Source organism: Microcaecilia unicolor, chromosome 3 (genome assembly GCF_901765095.1).
Source record: "Microcaecilia unicolor chromosome 3, aMicUni1.1, whole genome shotgun sequence".
NCBI classification, from domain to species: Eukaryota; Metazoa; Chordata; class Amphibia; order Gymnophiona; family Siphonopidae; genus Microcaecilia; species Microcaecilia unicolor.
Window position 1 is genome coordinate 31,562,388 of NC_044033.1, and position 23,123 is coordinate 31,585,510.

Here is a 23,123-nt window from a genome sequence, read left to right on the forward strand (position 1 = left end):
TCAGCCGAGGCCGGCCATCTGTTAACCATGCCCCTGCCCTGCCTTCGGTACACTGCCAACACACCCCCTTGAACTTTGGCCGGCCCTTCGACGGAAAGCAGTTGAAGCCGGCCAAAATCGGCTTTCAATTATACCGATTTGACCGGCATTAGGAGAAGGCCGGCCATCTCCCGATTTGTGTCAGAAGAAGGCCGGCCCTTCTCCTTCGAAAATAAGCAGGAAAGCGTACTAAATTTGTCTGCTTTGCCTTACTACTGAAACCTTTAACTAAAAACAGGATTTAAGGCTAGCACCGTGGCTTAGGCAGTAGTTCACTAATGTGGGAGATCCAGACTATCTTTTGGGACCAGTCAAGCTTGGTAGTACTAGCCCGCTGGTGTAGTCATGCCCTGAAACGGTAGCCTGCTGCTGTTACATCACCAGTACCTACCAGCCAGCAAGCCGTGCTGAGGGTGCGCCTTGAGGGAGGTTCCCTGGAGATGCCGAAGGTTCGAAGAACATCCATTCATGTCATATGTCAAAGGAGGCCTAAAAGAGGGACACATTTGGTCGTGGGAGGAGCCAGCATTTGTAGTGCACTGGTCCCCCCTTACATGCCAGGACACGGGCCGTGTTTCAGTGCTCCGCACCTGCATCAGGGGTGTCTGGTTTTGTAATATAACTCTTGACAACAGGGAAAAAAAATTTTTTCAAGGATCTGAATGTGAAATCCTTCGATTATCTTCTTTCTTGCTGGAAAGCAGTAGCCGTATATTAGCTAATGTAAATGATGCAAAATGGTGGTTTCAAAAGCGTGCAGGTTAAATAGACAAGAGTTATATTACAACACCAAAGACCCCTGACGCAGGTGCGGAGCACCAAAACACGGCCCGTGTCGGGTCTTTCTTCAATGACTGTTTTTATCAAAGTTTATAATTAAAGAACTGTGTCCCTCTTTTTAAGGCCCTTGGAGCTGTTTTCTTTGTTTGGACTTTTGCTTGTACTTCGATCCCTCTCTTTGCTATACCATATGTCAAAGGGGAACAGCAAAAGTAGAGGCTGACAAATGGACAAACCAGCTTGGGAGATGATATGAAAAAGCGTTTATTGAGCCAATTTACATAAGGGACCCGACACGGTCCGTGTTTCAGTGCCAGAAGTGCCTGCCTCAGGGGTCACAAATAAAATTCTACAAAAAACACACAGAAGTAAAAAAATATAATAAGTTATCTGAATACATACAATGCATCTGAACAGCTAAAAGGGACTGTCAAAAGCTATATGATATCTGCATGTTTTAAAATATGTAACCATATATAGCCATTCTTGAAAATAAATACATAAATATAAAAACACTGTGTGTTTTTACACATAAAATTGTATAAAAATATAGCTGAAAGATTTTTGTACATTACAGATTATAAAAACAACATAAAAAACAATAATAATAAATCGTAGTAATGAAATAGCACACTAGAATAATCTTCAGACTAGCAGACCATAACGATCATTAGTATTTAAAAGAATATATATGTTATGTAACATCAAAAACCATCAATAAAACTTAACATACAGAGAAAATAAAAACCGGTTTAACATGTGCGAAACAGTAAAATAGACCAGTTTTTGAGTATGTATATGTGCATGTACATAAGTACATAAGTAGTGCCATACTGGGAAAGACCAAAGGTCCATCTAGCCCAGCATCCTGTCACCGACAGTGGCCAATCCAGGTCAAGGGCACCTGGCACGCTCCCCAAACGTAAAAACATTCCAGACAAGTTATACCTAAAAATGCGGAATTTTTCCAAGTCCATTTAATAGCGGTCTATGGACTTGTCCTTTAGGAATCTATCTAACCCCTTTTTAAACTCCATCAAGCTAACCGCCCGTACCACGTTCTCCGGCAACGAATTCCAGAGTCTAATTACACGTTGGGTGAAGAAAAATTTTCTCCGATTCGTTTTAAATTTACCACACTGTAGCTTCAACTCATGCCCTCTAGTCCTAGTATTTTTGGATAGCGTGAACAGTCGCTTCACATCCACCCGATCCATTCCACTCATTATTTTATACACTTCTATCATATCTCCCCTCAGCCGTCTCTTCTCCAAGCTGAAAAGCCCTAGCCTTCAGCCTCTCTTCATAGGAAAGTCGTCCCATCCCCACTATCATTTTCGTCGCCCTTCGCTGTACCTTTTCCAATTCTACTATATCTTTTTTGAGATACGGAGACCAGTACTGAACACAATACTCCAGGTGCGGTCGCACCATGGAGCGATACAACGGCATTATAACATCCGCACACCTGGACTCCATACCCTTCCTAATAACACCCAACATTCTATTCGCTTTCCTAGCCGCAGCAGCACACTGAGCAGAAGGTTTCAGCGTATCATCGACGACGACGACACCCAGATCCCTTTCTTGATCCGTAACTCCTACAAAAAGTAATAAAACAAATGAAATAATAAAAACAAACTTTAGAAATAACTCACCAAACCACTGATTGGCTTGGGGAATTCCTCTGTGCAGGTGCGTTGTTACAGAAAAACGTTTCCACTGCCATTCAACTCTAGACGGGAAAAAAAGAGAAAGTAGGCCATTTTATCTTGAACTGCCATCCATAAAGGGAAGACGAATAATAAATGAAAAATAATAATCATGTTTGTTCCATGACAAAATGAAAGATTCAAACATTTATAAGGTGCAGCACCATAACGATGAGACCGAAAAACATCCGTACTACTCTCATGGAAAACAGGTATGTCCATATATATAGGAGATGGATCCAACCGCATAAATTGCCAATAACTTGCTAGTCTGTCCATTGCAATGACTAGGGGCCTTCTCCCTGATTCTGTAAAGGTGGCCAAATGCACAAATTTAGGTATGTTGGCGATTTATGCATGCAATTTAATTGAATAACAAACCAATTAGTGCCAATAATTGACTTTAACAAGAAATTATTGGCACTAATTAGATTTAATTGGGTGTTACCCTATGTGCGTAAACTTAGGTGCAGGATCCGCGCCTAAATTTTACACGTGTCCCAAAAAAGAGAGCATGGAGAGGGAACGGTCATCAACATTTCAGGGCAGAACGGGGACATGGCTTTGAGTTACATGTGTGATAAAAACCAATGCATTTCATCCCAATCATACTGGATTCAGGCCACACCACAGTACTGAAACCGCTGTACTTGGTATTACTACCTTCATATTTCGCAGATTAGATAGTAACAACTCTGTTCTACTACTATCCCTTGATCTTTCTTCTGCCTTTGATTTAGTTGATCACACCATTCTTCTGGATAGACTATCAGGCTCATTTTCAAAAAGTGACATAAGTCTGCATTTGGACGTTCATCTCACAAAGACGTCCAAATCAGTATTTTTCGAAACCTATTTTAGACGTCTTTCTCTGAAGTCCATCAGAAGGACCTCTAAATCTCAAGGGGGTGTGCCAGGGGTGTGTTCAATGCGGGACTTGGGAGTTCCTAAGACTTAGACGTCTTTCAGCCATAATGGAATAAAACAAATAAGTCCAAGATTAAAACTTAGATGTTTTGAGCTAGACCTGATTTTATACCGAATAGCTGCAGTGGGAATGGACTCCACTACCCCAGGATCAAAGTCTGCTGCACTAACCACTAGGCTACTCCTCTACTCCACACAAGAGGTGCCCCAGATGACCACTGGAGGGAATCGGGGATCACCTCCCTTTACTCCCCCAAATCACAAAACATTTTTCCAAAGAGCAATTTCCAAAGGAAAAGATAGACTTTTTTTTGTAGAAAATGACCTTTCCTGTTCTGATTTTGGACGTTTTACAAAAAATGTCCAAATTCAGACTTAGATGTCATATCCAAAAATGCAATAACAAAATGAAATGGGAATAAAAACCAGGATTCCCAGAGACTGGACCACAACAGTAGTGAAAATGAAGAAAGTTTATTAAATAATAAAATGACTCGACACAACATTGTGTTTCGGCCAGAGGGCCTACATCAGGAGTCTACAAATAAAAACAATGTGTGGTAATAAAATAACAAAAACACGATGTATAACAGAAAACATTTGACTTGCCCAAAGTCACAAGGAGCAGCAGTAAGAATTGAACCCCTGTTGCCAGGATCAGAGCCCGCTGCACTAACCATTAAGCCACTCCTCTCCTGCTTTGGATGTCTTGCATTTGGATGTCTTTTGTTCGAAAATGGACCAAAAAAAAGGACGTCCAAATCGCAAGATGCCCATAGCATTTTCAAACACAAAACATAGACGTCTATCTTTTTCGAAAATGACCTTCTTTCCTGTTCAGAATTTGGACATTTGTGTAAAACGTCCAAATTCTGATTTAGACGTTCTATCGAAAATGCCCCTCTTAGTGACATAGGTATTCGAGACTTAGCTCTCTCCTGGTTCCAGTCTTACCTTACTGCTCGTTCCAATATAGTTCACTTCCATAGCAAGACATCAGCCCAATTTTCTTTGACTTCAGGAGTTCCACAGGGATCTATACTGTCCCCTATGCTATTTAACATTTTTCTACCACCTCTATTCACCTTAGCTCAATATTAATCACCCACTGACTTCAGGATGATAAATTACTGTTTAACCCTAATAAATCTAATTCTGTCATTTTTTCAAACAGCCCAAATTCTTTTATTATCAGCTAACTCGACTACTGTAAATCTCTATATATAGATCTCAGAACTACCGACATTAGATGCCTGCAAGTAGTCCAGAACACAGCCATCAAACTTATCAATGGCAGAAAGAAATTTGATCGTGTAACGCCTCTATTGAAAGTAGCCCAGTGGCTCCCTCTTCCTCACCATTTTATCTACAAAATCTTGCTCATGGATTTTAAAATTCATAGGTCAGGTGAACCAGCCTACCTTTCCCATTTGTTAACCCCTTACTCAAACACAAGAACCTTACGATCAAACTTCCAAAACTTGCAAATTATCCCACCCTTCCGAGAAGTTATCCATCAACACACCGGAAAGACCATCTTTTCAGTCCAAGCTCCTGAGCATTTGAACAGGTTGGCCCAATCCCTTTGCCAAGAAACATCTCTTCAGAATTATAAAACTAATCTCAAAACATTCCTTTTCCTGGACGTGTACTCCTAATTCTGCTTTGGGGTACCACAGAGGTGGGCAGTCAACGGCCATGTAGCAGTCATCCTCACTAATCAAGAATGGAAGAAAGAGGAAGCTCGGGTGGGGCAGTAAACGACACGCATTGAACAAGTGCAGATGCTCAAGGATCTGCTTTAACTATGATTGAGTCTTGTGCAGTGACAAAGGCCCAGGTAGACTTGATGAGACAATGCAGCAGCAGCAGCAGTATCGTTATGAGAAATGAGGTAGGCCTGGTAGAGGGAAGGAGAAGATGCTGGACACCTGAGGATGATAAGGAAAGGAAGGGCAGATACTGGACACCTGGGGAGAGGGGGCAGAGAATAAATGAGGTAGGCTTGACAGAGGGAGGGAGAAGATGCTGGACCCCTGAGGATAAGGAAAGGAAAGGCAGATACTGGACACCTGGGGGGGGGGGCGGAGAAAAAATGAGGTAGGCCTGACAGAGGGAAGGAGAAGATGCTGGACACCTAAGGATGATAAGGAAAGGAAGGGCAGATACTGGACACCTGGGGAGGGGGGGCAGAGAATAAATGAGGTAGGTCTGACAGAGGGAAGGAGAAGATGCTGGACACCTGAGGATGATAAGGAAAGGAAAGGCAGATATTGGACACCTTGGGGGGGGGGGGGGGGGGGATGGAGAAGAAGGAAGATGCTTGACACCTTGGGAGGGGGAAAAGGAAGATTGGGGGTAGGGCCTTGACCTGAAGGCTTCCATATGGTGTCAGATACCTTTGAGTGATCCCTGCATTGAGTGTGACAAATTATTTGCTGCACTCAAAAGAGAAAGCCACAATTGACCATTGAATTTTATATTTCTAACTCACTAGGAATTCTTAGGGAAAAATAGTCTCTCCAGGTGTGTTTCTCACTGTACATAAACTGTTTCTTTGGTTTTTTTGTGCAGTATCTTCCGTAGCTCAACACCTGGGAAGATTCTTTACTCATTCGTTAACATTCTCTGGCATTTACCCAGTTTCAATATGAATTCACTCAACTCTTTCTCTCTAACTTGCATATGTTTTGCATGAGATGCAGGTAGGCAGGGTTTTCTAAGATCTCTTATCAGACATGTTAGAGAGATGAAGGTGCCATTCAGAACGTCATTATTTTTTCTTTCTTGCGTGAGATACTCTGATAATATCATGTTTTGTTGAAAGAAATCCTTTTTAAGTTTTTATTTTTTCTTATACAGCTTAATCTATATATCAGCCTAGTTTCTGAAGGGGGGAAAGCTTAAAAATGAATTTTGGGGGAAAACATAAGACTAAAAGCAAAGACAACAAAATCAGAAAATATTGTTTGAGGGCAGATTTTATATATATTTTTTTTCTTTTAATTTGTGAAATGTTCAAATTACATGTCATAGTAATACAACACTGTAGTAACACATTCCAGAAAATCAAGGGGGGAAAAAAAGAAAATAACCATTATTGCCACAATAAAGGAAATGGGAACCAAGAAAGGAAAAAGAATAGAATACTAAATTCAAGAAATATAAATCCTGTAAGAGCACATCTTCCACTACCATCCCTTACAGTGGTTGTGAGCCTGAACTCTCAGGGGATCTCTTACTAAGGCTCTCTAGCATTTTAATGCGTGCTAAAAATAGGCATTGCACTAAATGCTAGAGATGCCGACGCCTCCCCTAAGTGAACAGGAACAAAAGTTTAAGGGATCCTTTTACAAAGGCACACTGAAAAATGGCTTGCGGTAGTGTAGGCGCGGGTTTTAGGCGCACGCCAATCCATTTTTCAACGCACCTGTGAAAAAGATTTTTTTTTTCCCCTGAAAATGGACATGCGGCAAAATCAAAATTGCCGCGCATCCATTTTGGATCTGAGACCTTAACACCAGCCATTGACCTAGCGATAAAGAATTTGGGCAGTAATGACCTATGTGCGCCAAATGCCACTTGGTGCGTGTCCGTTACGCGCGCCCGAAATTTTTTTTTTTATTTCATACGCGTGCCAGAAATGAAATTACCTCAAGAGCCACGTGGTTGTTGGGCGGTAACTCCATTTTGGCGTGCGTCGGGCGCACGTAGATGCTTACGTGACTTAGTAAAAGGACCCCTACGGGCCTTATGCTCCTAAATTTACACACCTAAATTACGAGCCTAATCTATTTCGGAGCACAGATTACACTCGTAAATTTAGGAGTATAAATTTAGGAGCATAAACTTGGGAGCATAACCTTCATAGAATAAGGCTCTAAATGGAAACAGAAGGGATTTTATTTGACAAGGTATGAAAAGGAGGAAGAAGACTAAAAAGGCAGCACCTGGGTTATAGCTGGAGGCCTCTGTTTCCAAATTCCAAGTGACACACACACAGTCACAACACACTGAGCACAGTGGATCTAATTTACCTTGGAAGCAACTCCCTGATTAGTGTTTAATGAATACGGGGATGACTCTGGGCTCACACCCATGTTGTTTTTAAGAAAGAAAATCAGTTTCTCCTGCTGTTTAAAGTACTGTAGGTAGAGCTGTACATTTGACAAGATTCCTTAGTATTGACCTTTGCTGCAGAACTAGGTTCACGTTCAGTTTATTTCATACTAGCCGTTGAGCCCGTAAAAACGGTCTGGTATAGAGGTTTTCCTCCCCCCGCGGTCACCACCGCTCCCCTCCCCCCCCGCGAAGTCACCACCGCTCCCCCCCCCTCGAAGTCGTCGCCGCCGCCACCCCTCCACCTGGTCCGGGCCCTCTCTTCACTTCTGAACTTACAGATCCATTCGCTGAACGCAGCAACGCACATCAGCTGAGCTGCCCCTTCCTTCTCTGCCTGTGTGTGTAGTGTGTCCCGCCCTCGCTGACGTTACGTCACAGGAGGGCGGGGCCACAGGCAAAGAAGGAAGGGCTCACTGCAGCTCAGCTGATGTGCGTTGCTGCGTTCGGCGAATGGATCTGTAAGTTCAGAAGGGAAGAGAGGGCCCGGGCCGGGTGGAGGGGTGGCGGCGGCGACTCCGAGTGGGGGGGGGGAGCGGTAGCAACGTCAGCGGCGCAGTTTCCCTCTCTGTCCCGCCCCCCCGTCATCACGTATTGACGCGGGGGTGGGACAGAGAGGGAAGTCTCTACTGCGCATTTGCAGTGAGTACGGTCACTCGCCGTTTATATGTTTGATACTGCAAAATTTTTCAAAAGGAAATCTAAGCAGTTTACAAGATAAAAAAATTAAAAGGGGAAGGGGACTATAGGCAGAGCAACAGAACAGAAATGCCAAAGAGAAGTAATAAGTTTGAAGTCGAGACTTGAACTTACTAATAGACAGGGCTATTTTTGAGGGGTTACTTGGGGGTACTGAGTACCGGCACCTTTTCCATTGTCTGCTAAAATTGACCCAGGGTCCCCAAATTATAATGAAAGAGCTCAGGTTCAACACACCAATTCTGCCTTGCCATAGATTCTGTGACTGGTTGCAGGGGGCCTGGCTATTGTGGGGTGGGTCCCTAAATGATCACCCCACCCCTGAAGGGTGGCCTGGCATTTGAGTACCGGCACCTTTTCTGCTAGAAAAAAACGCACTGCTAATAGATCATTTAAGCTTCAAGTAGAGGGAGGGCGTTCCAGAGAGTTGAGCCAACCACACGAGAACGTGAATTTCTAATAGAGTTCAAAAAGACCTTGTGGAAGGATGGAACCTATTAAGAGACCCTGTGTAGATGATCGGAGTGCACTCACAGGAGAGTAAGGAACCAAGAAACTGGCCAGGAAAGAGGGGGCAGGGGACTGGCAGAGCCGACAACTGCACCCCCTTGCTCGGAGGAGGGAGGGTGGGGGGGACGCGCCTGCCTCGGTTGGCAACCAAGGTACTTACACCACTGGCACCGTCTCACTCCTACCACCAGCCCTGATTCTCTGAAACTGAGCTGCCTAATTTTCCACCTGTGCCACAGGAAATCAGGGGAATGAAAATAATTGGAAGTCAGACTGCAGAGGAATGGTGATTAGCAGAATTCTGCATTTGTGGCTTTGGGCTTCTGAATGTGGTCTGAATTGTTTAAAAAGTCAATTATTGGTGCTAAATTCTTCACTTTTTAATTAAATTATGCGTGCCCAAATGTTCGCACACAATTTTTGACTACTTTTATAGAATTAGAGGGACAGCGGTGGTATTCATCCATTATACAGGTAAATTTGCGTTTAGTTTAAGCCTGCAAAACAGCAAGCCTAAACTAAACATAGCAGTGTTGGCAGTCCCCACACCACACTTATATTCAGTGCTGCTAACTATATGTAGGGCAGCACTATTGGCTGGAGTTCAAATTAAGCCATCGAAAATTACTCCTAATTTTATTTTAAATTAAAGAAGTACCATATATACTCAACTATAAGTCGAAAACTTTTATGCTGAAAAAAATCATCTGAAAAACTGGGGTCATCCTATCTTTGGGTAGCACCCCATAACACTAAGAAATTTAATCCCTGCTGCCGCTGCTGTGTACCTTCAAACTGCTCTTCGGCACTACAGCGGTACACCTAGGCCGCTTGAAGTCTGCTCCTGTCAGGTTCTCCAGGGTAGTCTGGAATCATGAGCCCTTGGGCTGCTGATGAGGAGCGACAGCAGCAGGCAAAACCCTCCAACCTGGACTGGACCAACAGGACTGGAGTAGAAGCTGTAGGCAGGCTAGGCAGGAATAAGCAGAACCGGAATGGACTTGGCTTGGCAGGGACCAGAATCAGGAAACACAAGCAGGATTCAAGAACCAGCGTGACTGGAACAGGACTTCACCTGCGCTTGGCCGCCGTTCCGTAGGGGTTGAGCCCCTAGGTGCGGGCAGCCGGCAGGACTTACTGGACCGAGTGGGGAGAAACAAGCTAGACTAGACAGGGTTCAAGATACAGGGTCTCAAACAGACAGAAATACATACACAAGCTTGGCTAGAACAGACTGCCAATTTTGGGTGGGCCTGAACCCAAAGTGGGTGGGCACAAAATTTTCTCTCTACCCCCCTCCCCCAGCAAAATGTAGTCACATTCAGATACATTTGTCACACAGGGTAAAGTGCTGCTTTTCAGTGCATCAGATTTCAGACAATTTATTTAATAGCCTAATCCTTTTCAGTGAGCTTTCAGAGGCCAAAACCTCCTGCCTCAGGTCAGTATAATGCTGTTACGGTATCCTCTCCTGACCTAAGGAAGGAAGTATTGGTCTCTGAAACTTTATTAACACCATATTACTTTATCCTAAATTAAAAATACAATTATTTTCTTTACCTTTGTTGTATGGCCATTTACTTTTTCTCATTGTGTTGCTCCCAGTCTCTAGATTCTGCTTTCCTTCGTTTTTGCTTAACTCTTCTGCCAGGGTTTCCTGGCCATTTGTCATTTTTCTCTCCTTTTTCTTTGCTTTCTTCAATATTTTTCTGCCTCTCTCTCTCTCTCTCTGTCCAGATTTAATTCATTCTTACTATCCATTCTTTAAGTTCCTTCATCTACTTATGGTTTTTCATCTTTTTCTCACCCTTGTTCTCCCCATGCCCCTTCCTCTTATTCTCCAGTCTTTCACTACTCTCCTTTTCCATCCAGCAGCTCTCTTCTTTCTCTCCCCATCCTTCCAGTGTCTCCCCTCTCTCTCCCCATCCTTCCAATAGTCTCCCCTCTTTCTTTCTGCATCCTTCCATCGTGTCACCTCTTTCTCCCTACCCTTCCATCCAGCGTCTTCCCTCTTTCTCTCCCCATCCTTCCACCCATCTACCCTCTCTCCTGATCCTTCCATCTAATGTCTCTCTCTCCCTCCTTCTAACCAGTGTCTATCTCTCTACCCTTTTCTGTTCAGTGTCCCTTCTCTCTCCACATCCTTCCAGTCTCGCTGCATCCTTTCATCCATCTCCCCTCTTTCTCTCCCCATCCTTCCATCCAGTGACTCTCTCCCTATCCATCCGTTTTCCCTCTTTCTCTGCCATCCTTCCATCCGTTTTCCCTCTTTCTCTGCCATCCTTCCGTCTGTTTTTCCTCTTTCTCTCCCCATCCTTCCTTTTTCCCTCTTTCTCTGCCATCCTTCCATCTGTATTCCCTCTTTCTCTCCCCATCCTTCCGTTTTCCCTCTTTCTCTGCCATCCTTCCGTCTGTTTTCCCTCTTTCTCTGCCATCCTTCCGTCTGTTTCCCTCTTTCTCTCCCGATCCTTCCGTTTTCCCTCTTTCTCTGCCATCCTCCTATCTGTTTTCCCTCTTTCTCTCCCCATCCTTCTGTTTTCCCTCTTTCTCCCCAGTCCCCATCCTGCCATCCGTTTTCCCTCTTTCTCCCCAGTCCCCATGCCATCCGATTCAGGCCCACCCGATTCAGGCCCGCCAGCCCCAGCTACAAAAAGAAGAAGCGCTCAGCTGATTGAGCTGAGCGCCGCCACCAACGCTAAAGACGAGAAAAAAATGTTTTAAAAAAAAGCGCGGTACCGCAGGCAGCCTCGAAGCATTGGCTACTGGCTCTGCAGGCTCCTCCTGTCTCTTACGTCACTGCCCCTGGTTCGCTCCTGGGGCAGTGACGTAAGAGACGGGAGGAGCCTGCAGAGCCAGCAGCCAATGCTTCGAGGCTGCCTACGGTGCCGCTTTTTTTTTTTTACATTTTTTCTCGTTGTTAACGTTGGCGGCGGCGCTCAGCTCAGTCAGCTGAGCACTTCTTCTTTTTGTAGCGCCGGCCCTGCTGCTCAACAGGAAAAGCAGCAGTGGCCGGCAATGGGAGCAATGGGAGTGGGCGGGCCAGAGCTGAAATTGGGGGGGCCTGGGATCTATATGTGTAGAGTGGGGTTAGCAGAGAGGGAATACTGGATCTGTGTGATGGGATGAGAATGAGGCATGGAGGAGGACATACTGGCTGGAGAGGGTTGTGAGGAAGGGAGAAGTGTTGGGGGGGGGCTGTGTTTGTGGACTCAACTTATACATAAACACACCAATTTTGGCCATTTTAGTCCCAAAACTGCCTTCGACTTAAACATGGATCAACTTACAGTCGCGCATATGAGGTAAGTAGTAAGGGATGCATTTTATGATGGGGATGGACTGCCCATTCCTGGGTAACTGGATCTGTTTCTACAATCCCCAGGTCTTCAGTAACCAAAGGGAAAAGATTTGATATTTTTACATCAAGGGTTATAACAGAGCTGATGATTGGGAGGCGGGGCTAGTGTGGGCAGACATATACGGTCTGTGCCGGGGCTGGTGGTTGGGTGGCGGGGATAGTGCTGGGCAGACTTATACGGTCTGTGCCAGAGCTGGTGGTTGGGAGGCGTGGTTGGGAGGTGGGAGGTGGGGATAGGGCTGGCCAGACTTATACGGTCTGTGCACTGAAGAGGACAGTACAAATTTAAAAAGTAGCACATATGAATTTATCTTCTTGGGCAGACTGGATGGACCGTGCAGGTCTTTTTCTGCCGTCATCTACTATGTTACTATGTTACATAATGTATTATTTCAGTATAATATATTTTTAAATAGGTAACATGTAGTTACTTTGACCATTTATTTCTAAACTAATAATTGCATTGCTCATATGTGGATTCGTAATAGGTTGTCTGCCATTTCAAAAATAACAAGCATCCTTTTCTTTTTCCTTCCCTTCTTAGAAAACCAAAAGAGATGTAAATAATTTTGATCAAGATTTTACACGGGAAGAGCCAGTATTAACGCCGGTGGATGACACCATCGTTAAGCAAATCAATCAGGATGAATTTAAAGGATTCTCGTATTTTGGAGAGGAGCCACTACCCTAGGGATGGCGGTGAAGTCCCAGAGGAACGATGCTGCAAAATACAAGTGGTCCTAAGAAGATCATCAAGTCATTCAGTGGAGCAAGAACTACTTCTCCGTCCTTGAGCCTGCATCCCCTATCTGAACTATTTATTGATGTATTTGTCTCTTTTAATTTTATGTTCTGAAGGCGCTTGGAATTTCTCTCTTCCATCAGCAATGCAGAAAGATTGTCTGTCAGTCAGCAACAGCAGAGGTAACATTCTGCTGTTTATAAGAAGAGGGGGAGGGTATGGTGGGTGGTAGAGAAGAGCAGTGGAGAAGAAGGCAGTTCCATCCGAGAGACACAGGTTTTATTTAGGAATGACACCTTGTAGACTTGACACGGGGCTGTGTTTCAATGCCGCGTTCGGCACCTAACCTCTCATGAAATATAGTATCACCCACCAGACGGACTCTACACTTGTCTTTAGATTGTACACCTGTCTTTTTTAGATTGTAAGCTCCTTGAGCAGGGACTGTCCTTCCATGTTAAATTGTACAGCGCTGCGTAACCCTAGTAGCGCTTTAGAAATGTTAAGTAGTAGTAGTAGTAGTAGTTGTTTCGGCACCAGCCGTGCTGCCTCAGGAGTCTAAAAACAAGCGTACATGAAGAAAAACAGTAGCAATATTTTAAGCATAAAAATCCATCAGAAACCTAAAATATATTGAAGAAGTACAAATGTTAAAGAGATGAAACTCGAAAAAGTGAACAGGTATATAAATATATAAATATCATACTATGTTAAAGTAAATAATTATATACATAAAAACTTAATTCATAAGGACAAAAAAGGATATTAAAAATGAGTACATTCATTGGAAAACAAAAGGCCCTGTTTACTAATGTGCGCTAGCATTTTTAGCGTGCGCTAACGCTAGAGACACCCATGTATTCCTTTGGGTGTCTCTAGCATTAGCGCACGCTAAAAGCGCTAGCGCGCCTATAGCAAGGGTTAGTAAACAGGGCCCAAACTTTAATGTGGAGGAGTGGCCTAGTGGTTAGGGTGGTGGACTTTGGTCCTGAGGAACTGAGTTTGATTCCTACTTCAGGCACAGGCAGCTCCTTGTGACTCTGGGCAAGTCACTTAACCCTCCATTGCCCCATGTAAGCCGCATTGAGCCTGCCTTGAGTGGGAAAGCACGGGGTACAAATGTAACAAAAATAGATACTATTGGAGATTCTACATGGAATGTTGCTACTATTGGAGATTCTACATGGAATGTTGCTATTCCACTAGCAACATTCCATGTAGAAGGCTGCGCAGGCTTCTGTTTCTGTGAGTCTGACGTCCTGCACGTACATGCAGGACGTCAGACTCACAGAAGCAGAAGCCTGTGTGGCCACATTGGTGATCTGCAAGGGCCGCGACTTCTACATGTAGAATCTCAAATAATAGCAACAGTGGAGGAGTGGCCTAGTGGTTAGGGTGGTGGACTTTCGTCCTGAGGAACTGAGTTCAATTCCCACTTCAGGCACAGGCAGCTCCTTGTGACTCTGGGCAAGTCACTTAACCCTCCATTGCCGCATTGAGCCTTCCATGAGTGGGAAAGTGCGGGGTACAAATGTAACAAAAATAAATAATGAAACAGAATGCATTAATTAAATAATTGGAAGTAAGCAGTGCTGTGGTCGAAATAATCATTTTCGAGTCTACAAGGTGTCATTCCTAAATAAAAATCTGTGCCTTCTTCTACACTGCTCTCCTTTACCACTGTTGATACACTCGTAGTGTTTTCTGTTCCTCCACCCCGGTGGTTTACTCTGCCGGGTTTTAGGCTCCATCATTTGGTTCCAGTAAATCCACTGTTAACTTGAGTCTTTTCCCAACACAGCAAAAGAGCCAACCTGTTGAAAGTATGTATTTCTCATTTCATGCTTATGTAACTGCCATACGCTCAGAGAAAGAGTGGGAAAGATAAGGGTTTCTTTTCTGCGCATGTAGGTAGCTTTAACAGGAGGAAAACCTGTCCTGTGCGCAGTACTGTGCGACCTGTGCGCAGTACTGTGTGACCTGTGCTATCCACACCAAGGGAATGGCATTTCTCTGAGAATATATAATACTGCAGGGGTTCTCAAATCCAGTCCTTCAGGTCCACAACCCAACTTGGTATTCGGGATTTCCACAATGAATATGTATGGTATCAATTTGCATTCACTGCTTCCATTGCATGCAAATACGTGTCATCAGTAGTGTAGGTATGGGTGGGCCTGCGTGGGCACAGGCTCACCCATTCTTGGCTCAGGCCCACCCAGCGGCAGCACCCCACATCAGCATCTCTCCTCTGCGGTGTCCCAGCATCTGACCGTCCGTCACTGAGCCCCGTCCCTCCCTGGTGTACCTTAAAGATGTCCCAGGCACCTGCAGTGATTCTATTATTGCTGCCTGCGCCAACTCCGCAGGCTTCCATCGGCCGGGTCCCGCCCTCGCTTTCATCATTTTCTGTCTGGCGGGACCCGGCCGATGGAAGCCTGCGGAGTTGGCGCAGGCAGCAATAATAGAATCACTGCAGGCATCGGGGACGCCTGTAAGGTACACCAGGGAGGGACAGGGTTCAGCGATGGGTGGTCATGCTGGGATGCTGCAGAGAAAAAAATAATCTACCGTATTTTTCGGACTATAAGACGCACCGGACCATAAGACGCACCTAGGTTTTAGAGGAGGGAAATAGGAAAAAAAAATTTGCTTTTTCCCTCCTCTAAAACCTAGGTGCTCCGGTGCGTCTTGTCCGAATCCCTCCCTCCAAGTTCGGGATCGCCCTCCAGGCCCTGTCACCACCTCTCCCCTTACTCACGCGATCTTCCCTGGTGGTCTAGTGACGTCGGGGCAGGAAAGAGCTCCCTCTTTCCTGCCCAGTGCGCTGCTCTCCATCCTCCTGTATGCATTGCTGCCTGACGCTCTCGGTGAGATTCAAAATGGCCGCCGAGAATTGAAGTCTCGGCGGCCATTTTGAATCTCGCCGAGACTGTCAGGCTGCATACAGGAGGATGGAGAGCAACGCGCTGGGCAGGAAAGAGGGAGCTCTTTCCTGCCCCGACGTCACTAGACCACCAGGGAAGATCGTGTGAGTAAGGGGAGAAGTGGTGACAGGGCCGGGGGGAGGGCGATCCCGAACTCGGAGGGAGGGCGGTCGGCCTGCCAGCCAGCCAGCCAGCCAGCCAAATCTCTACCTTCGGACTATAAGACGCACCCCCCATTTTCCTCCCAAAGTTTGGGGGAAAAAAGTGCGTCTTATATTCCGAAAAATACGGTATAATATTTTTTTATATCTCTGGGGGGGGTGGGGGGGGGAGCTGTGCCATGGAAGGGCCCATCTAAGTTAGCTGTGGGCTCATCCAAAATAGTGGGCCTGGCTACGCTCATGAATCTCATACATATTCATTGTAGAAAACCAGGCTGGGTCTCGTTGGGCAGACTGGATGGACCGTTCAGGTCTTTATCTGCCGTCATTTACTATGTTGCTATGTATGTATGTTGTGAACCTCGAAGACCGCTGCTATACTGCATACATGGTCACTTCTGCTTGCCAGTAGTGGTGTGCAAGGGTATTGATAACACAGCTCTCATAAAAATCCACCATGAAAAAAAAAAAAAGAAAGATTAATGAAAAATAGCAGTATAATTATTTATTTATTTAAAAAGCCATTTTTTTGTATTTTATAGGAAGATTTTAAAGGGCTAAATTTTAAAAGGAAACTCACTGAAACCATCTCCTTCCTGGCTTACTAATCAATCTGTTTGACCCGGTTTACTTTTTACAGAAAGACAGAGCATTCATCTTCCCTTCTGCCGGAAAGCGTAACACATCCGTGTCAGAAGCTATGCGTGTTGCAGTGTGCTTATCGGAGTGGTATTTCCCCCCCCCCCCCTTTTCCTCACTTCGCTTGGAATTTTAAGCCCACGCCTGAGTTGTGTGCGTTTTCAACTGCAGAGTGTTACTTTTTTTTTTTTTTTTTGCAGGCTTAGAAATACCACAGCACCACTGTCTCTTAGACACGAAATATGAAAACTATACTATGAAAAAAACACCACGCCAAGCGTAAACCCTGTATTTGGTGAACGTGTATTGAAAGACTGAAGCTCAGATGTTCAAAACTGACATTATTTGGCAATGTAGGCTGATTGTATGTGTGTGTATCGAGTGTGTTTGCGTACTCAAGAATGGGTAACTGATAAGGACAAGAATGTGAAGTTACCTCCTATAGATATGCCGACAGTGTTATGTACATTTATCTCCAGGAGTTTCCCCGTGTTTGTGTGTACGTGTATTGTTGAGCTCACTTTATCTATTTTACTGGACTGATAAATGGCAGCTAGTGGGAGGGGGGGGGGGGGGTTCATTTTTATTGACACACATGGATCCTTGGCTGCCCAGAATATATATATATATATAGATAGATATAGATAGATATATATATATACTTGTGAGTGGCAAAGTGGCACTGAAAAAAAAGCTTTTTTTTGCCTTTTGTACAGGTGAGACTTTGTATATAGTGTTTGCTGCAAGGCCTGTGGAGTTCGTTGAATATAGAGGTATCAAACCGCTGCATGTATGGGCATATTATTACAAAAAAAAAATGTAGTCTATGAAAGAATAATTATAACGTCCATGTGCAATACTCTTGTATGTGTATTGGTTCAAGTTGCCGTCGAGAGATGAAAACGGTTTTTTTTGTTATAAAAGATGTAAGCCTGTTAAGCTACACTAAATCTCTTGTATAGTTCTATTCAACTCTTATAAAAGATACAACTGAGATAGGATGGGAAAAAAAAAGGAATTTCCGAGACAACGGTGGACAAAGATCCTGGGTTATTGGAGTTCTGAGACAATTTGAGTCTCAAGGATAAGGAGTTACTTTGTGTCAGTTTTGTGTCTGGCTGCTCATATGCTCTGTTCCCGATAATGACATAAAGTTCCACTTTGTTGTTTTTTTTTTTTTTTTTTAAACTCAGGTGTAATTATTATACAGTCTTATGATGATTTCAGATAAGTAAATATTGTGCTCTATCAGCTCCTTTGTTTGAAGACAGGTGATCTGTAATGGATCGAAATGTAGATTAATATAATTTATCGTCGGTAACATTGTGTTCTAGGAAGGAAAAAGCACTTCTGGAATTGAGTACAAGCACAGAAACATCGTTATAATTGCATCATCTCATGACGTCTCTTTTTTTTTTTAAGGGGGGTGGGATGGAAGTAAAAACAGTAATGCTACCCATGAAGTTTGAGGTCTCACTATTGGCTCCGTGTGTTTCTGCGCCATAATTAGCTCTGGCCATCCGGGCGGGAACTGACCACAATGCTAAGTGTCCTTTCCAACGGGTGACTTGACTGGCTAGAAAGACAAACTATTGCATGGTGGATTAGTGAGCGGAGGAGTGGCCTAGTGGTTACGGTGGTGGACTTTGGTCCTGAGGAACTGAGTTCGATTCCCACTTCAGGCACAGGCAGCTCCTTGTGACTCTGGGCAAGTCACTTAACCCTCCATTGCCCCATGTAAGCTGCATTGAGCCTGCCATGAGTGGGAAAGCGCGGGGTGCAAATGTAATAAAAATAAATAGTTAGTGTCTGTAAGAAATGACAGGCCTTTCTACAAACGGGTTTAGCAGTTCCTGGTAAGAGAGGGCAGTGGGAAAATAGGTAGGAGGGAACATTTCATATAGCGGACGCATGGTTTTTATTTTTAGTGTGGTCTCTTTCTGGCAATGACATTTTGTATTTCAAGAGGTCTTAAGGCACCTGCATTTGTTTCCTAAGCATGATGTTTGCTAGGTAGGCAAGGTAGAAAGGTTAAACCTTTTGCATGGGCAAAGGGTTTCTTCTGCACAAGCAGAAGACCCTTTTCTTTTGGGTTTACATTAACAGGTCCGTCTGTTACCTTGAACATTTTTTTTTTAAAGATGTTTTTCTTCATAAACTGGGCATGCTGTTACGCCTTTTCTTGTAAACTTGGTTTCCCTGCCCTCATATTTTTTTTTTTGTCAAACGAGTGAAGAATGGCAAAAAAAAAAAAAAGCTGAGGCATCGCTGTTGACTTGATTTTTAAAAGACTTTTAAAAGTGTAAACACATTTTCTCCATACAGTGAAAACCGCATTCTCTCCAAAATGTCTAAAAAAAAAAATTACCTCTTTTTAAATTATGTGCAAATAGGTTTAGCTAAATATAAACTGTATTTTCAGTTTTAGTTTTCATATTGTGATGCTTTATTTGTACAGGAATTTTTTTTCGTAAGGATGTATTTTAAATTTTCTGCCATCTATGTTATTTCATTGTAAACATTATTACTGTGCCAAATGTACTGTATTCAAAAAGGATGTGAATGTGTATCATTACAGAACCTAATAAATACGATGATGATAAATTGGAGGGATTTTGTCTGGTTACAGTTTTTCTGAATACATTTGTTTGTGTTAGCTGTGTATTCCCCCTGATTCTGTAAAAGTCACCAAAAAATTGTTCAAGGAATTTAATAGGATAACGAGCCAATGTCTTTTTACCAAGCAATTATTGCCACTAATTAGATTTAATTGGGAATAATGCACTTAAAGTTAAGCATGGAATCTGAGTCTAAAATTTACATAAGTAATGCCACACTGGGAAAAGACCAAAGGCCCATCGAGCCCAGCATCCTGTCCCCGACAGCGGCCAATCCAGGTCAAGGGCACCTGGCAAGCTACCCAAACGTACAAACATTTTATACAAGTTATTCCCGAAATTGTGGATTTTTCCCAAGTCCATTTGGTAGCAGTCTATGGACTTGTCCTTTAGGAAACCGTCCAACCCCTTTTTAAACTCTGCCAAGCTAACCGCCTTCACCACGTTCTCTGGCAATGAATTCCAGAGTTTAAGTATGCGTTGGGTGAAGAAACACTTTCTCCGATTTGTTTTAAATTTACTACACTGTAGTTTCATCACATGCCCCCTAGTCCTAGTATTTTTGGAAAGCGTGAACAGATGCTTCACATCCACCTGTTCCACTCCACTCATTATTTTATATACCTCTATCATGTCTCCCCTCAACCGTCTGTTCTCCAAGCTGAAAAGCCCTAGCCTCCTTAGTCTTTCTTCATAGGAAAGTCGTCCCATCCCCGCTATCATTTTTGTCGCCCTTCGCTGCACCTTTTCCAGTTCTACTATATCATTCTTGAGATGCAGCAACCAGAATTGAACACAATACTCAAGGTGCAGTCGCACCATGGAGCGATACAACGGCATTATAACATCCTCACATCTGTTCTCCATACCTTTCCTAATAATACCCAACATTCTTTTCGCTTTCCTAGCCGCAGCAGCACACTGAGCAGAAGGTTTCAGTGTATTATCAACGATGACACCCAGATCCCTTTCTTCGTCCATAACTCCTAACGTGGAACCTTGCATGACATAGCTATAATTACACACATTCCAAATAAGGGGGTGTGCAAATGGAAGGTCATGAGCGTTTTGGAGTGGAACGGGGATGTGGCTTCGAGTTACACATGTAATTACATAATAGTGGTGCTCTGTGTGTAAATTTAGGGCATTTGCACCACGTTTTCATTGGTGCAAATAACCGTGGGCCCTGTTTACTAAGGCGCACTAAAATTTAATGCGCGCTAACGCTAGAGACACCCATATATTCCTATGGGTGTCTCTAGCATGAGCGCTCGCTAAAACCACTAGCACACCTACAGCACGGCTTAGTAAACAGGGCCCTAAATTTACCTGCGATTTTCCGCTTATGCGTGTATTCTGTAAAGCGCACTGAACCTTACGCGTGGCTTATATAATGCCACTTTAGCAAGGTTTTTTTCGGCACCTATTTTTTAGGCGCCATTTATAGAATTTACCCCATAGTGTTTTTGCATTTTTCACTCTTTTAAACTTTTCACAAAATACTCTCAAAATAGGTCACAGGAAATTAGAAACTGTGTATGAAATCTGAAAGGCGCTTTTGCAGTGGGTATGGCAATCAGTGGAAATCATTTGGGGGCCTTTTTACTAACCTGCAGCAAAAGCTGGCCTTAGCACGCCCTTTTGTGGGTCTCCCCTGTGCGCTAAAGCCATTTTTACCACAGCTATAAAGTGGCCGATTTTCTATATTTTGTGTTAATGGCCATGCGCTAATGTTTTATGGGTGGTTGGGGTTCATATGGTAATCCTGCTCTAACCAGTCTGCTAATGTGGATGTGCTAACTATTTAGCACAGGAATGCCCACTCTCCACCCGCTGACATGCCAGTCCCCTCCCCCCCCAAATACAAATATTTTGTAGCACCCGGATTGGCATGCACTAAGGGCTAGATACACTAAAGTCCTCGGAAGAGCCATTCCCTTACCGATTCCATAGCGAATCGGTATGGAACGGCCATGCAATAAGGAAATGGAATGCAAATGAGATGCTCGTTGTAGCTCACTTGCATTCTCTATTCCCTCGGAAACCAGTCGGCCGGTTGAGCATGCGCAGAGCTGCCAAGTGTTATGCTGGCTGCTCTGCGCATGCCAAAGACGTCCAAAAAGGACGTCCCTGACGAGCACTTGTCAGAGCCGCGGGCCGGAGCGCAAGCTGCAGCCGCCGGTACAGCCGGTGATCCCTGCTGCCCCACTCTCGGAAGAAGGGGGTGGATTGCGGCTGACCGTGCAGACCCTCCTCCCTGGGAACGTGCAGCTCTGGGGGGTGAGAGTTGCACCAAATTACCACCGCCGACATCGGGATGTGCGAGGACGCCTAACATGGACGTCCTTCACTGAAACATTTTTTAAAAAAGGACGGCCCTGACGAGCAATTGGACGTTTTCCCCCAGATTTTTTGTGATGGGTGTTCTTTTGCAAGAACATCCAAATAAAAAAACTATTTGGACGTCCCTTTCAATTATGCCCCCCTCTAGGTCTCTCTCTGCCAATCACAGCGCGTTTAGCTGACACCGGTGACAGCTAAACGCGCTGTGATTGGCTGAGAGAGACCTGGAGGGGGCATAATCGAATTTCCCCCCTCATTGGTTTTCCCACAGCAACCAAATGCACGGATCGACCTTCGCATACATGAGCACACAAGTCTGGAATACACTACCACGCAATCTGAAAACGATCTATAAACTGACCGACTTCCGCAAACTACTGAAAACCTATCTCTTTGAGAAAATCTACGGCAAGGATCAAAACACATGAAGTCCATACAAACCAATAGATACGCACCAAAACACTCTATCCTGAAGTCTCTTTTCCCGTATCCTCACCACCCTTAAAACCCTACCCACAAATAAAAATATTAGACCTTTATGTTCCCTCGATATTGTTTGTCCCCCTCTCAACTCACCACTGTTATCTTCTGATGCTCTATTCCCAAATGATATCCTGTATTTACTCTGTCTTCTATAACTCATCATAATGTAATCCATAATCGTACTGTAACCAATTGTACTTCCATCATTCTCAAAGTATTGTAAGCCACACTGAGCCCGCAAACAGGTGGGAGAATGTGGGACACAAATGCAAATAAATAAATAAAGAAAATAAAGAAAATACAGTAGGAATGTTGTTTCTACATGAATACCATGCGGTATGGGACATGTGTTAAGTATAGTTATTAGAAGTGGTTTGCTTCCCCGATGTTTTTTTTTTTACTTTGTCTTTATTGAATTTTATGTTTATCCAACTTGTGCCTGTAACTGCCTATAAATTTGCTCCATTTACAAATGCAACAGTCTAAAATCTACTACTACTACTACTTAGCATTTCTATAGCGCTGCCAGGGTTACGCAGCGCTGTACAAGTTTAAACATGGGGAAGGACGGTCCCTGCTCAAGAGAGCTTACAATCTAAAGGTAACAAACTATGTAGTCAGTGTAGGTATCATGAATGGGGAAGGTGGTTAGGCGCCAAAAGCAAGGGAGAAGAGATGGGCTTTGAGTAAGGACTTGAAAATGGGCAGGGAGGGCGCATGGCGTATGGGCTCGGGAAGTCTGTTTCAGGCATAAGGTGATGCGAGGCAGAAGGGGCGGAGTCTGGAGTTAGCGGTGGTGGAGAATGTTGATAAGTGGCAGATAACTCTAGTACCAGGAGGTAATTTCTTCTTTCCACTCTAAAGGTAAGGGCTGTGTTTCAGCATGTCAGCCACTACATCTTTGCCCTTGGCGTAAGGTGTGCAGAACAGCTAAGAAGTACTGTATACATTAGTGAAGAAAAACAGCAGCCAAAAAAGAATTACTCCTCGGATTTCAGACTAGCCTGTTAGTCATTCCATTTCATAGCAGATCTTATCTTGCTGGCATTGTTCCTTCCTCCTTGTG

General features: G+C 44.1%; 1 protein-coding gene across 1 annotated transcript in view; it reads left to right on the plus strand.

The window, feature by feature from the left end:
* The window catches only part of PRKCE (protein kinase C epsilon), a 915,268-nt gene extending 901,983 nt beyond the window's left edge, over nucleotides 1-13,285 (plus strand). Inside the window, exon 15 of the mRNA XM_030195809.1 lies at nucleotides 12,689-13,285. Within this exon, the coding sequence (XP_030051669.1) occupies nucleotides 12,689-12,835 (147 nt within the window). The 3' untranslated portion in view covers nucleotides 12,836-13,285. The remainder of the gene's footprint in view (nucleotides 1-12,688) is intronic.
* Nucleotides 13,286-23,123: the final 9,838 nt, after the last annotated feature.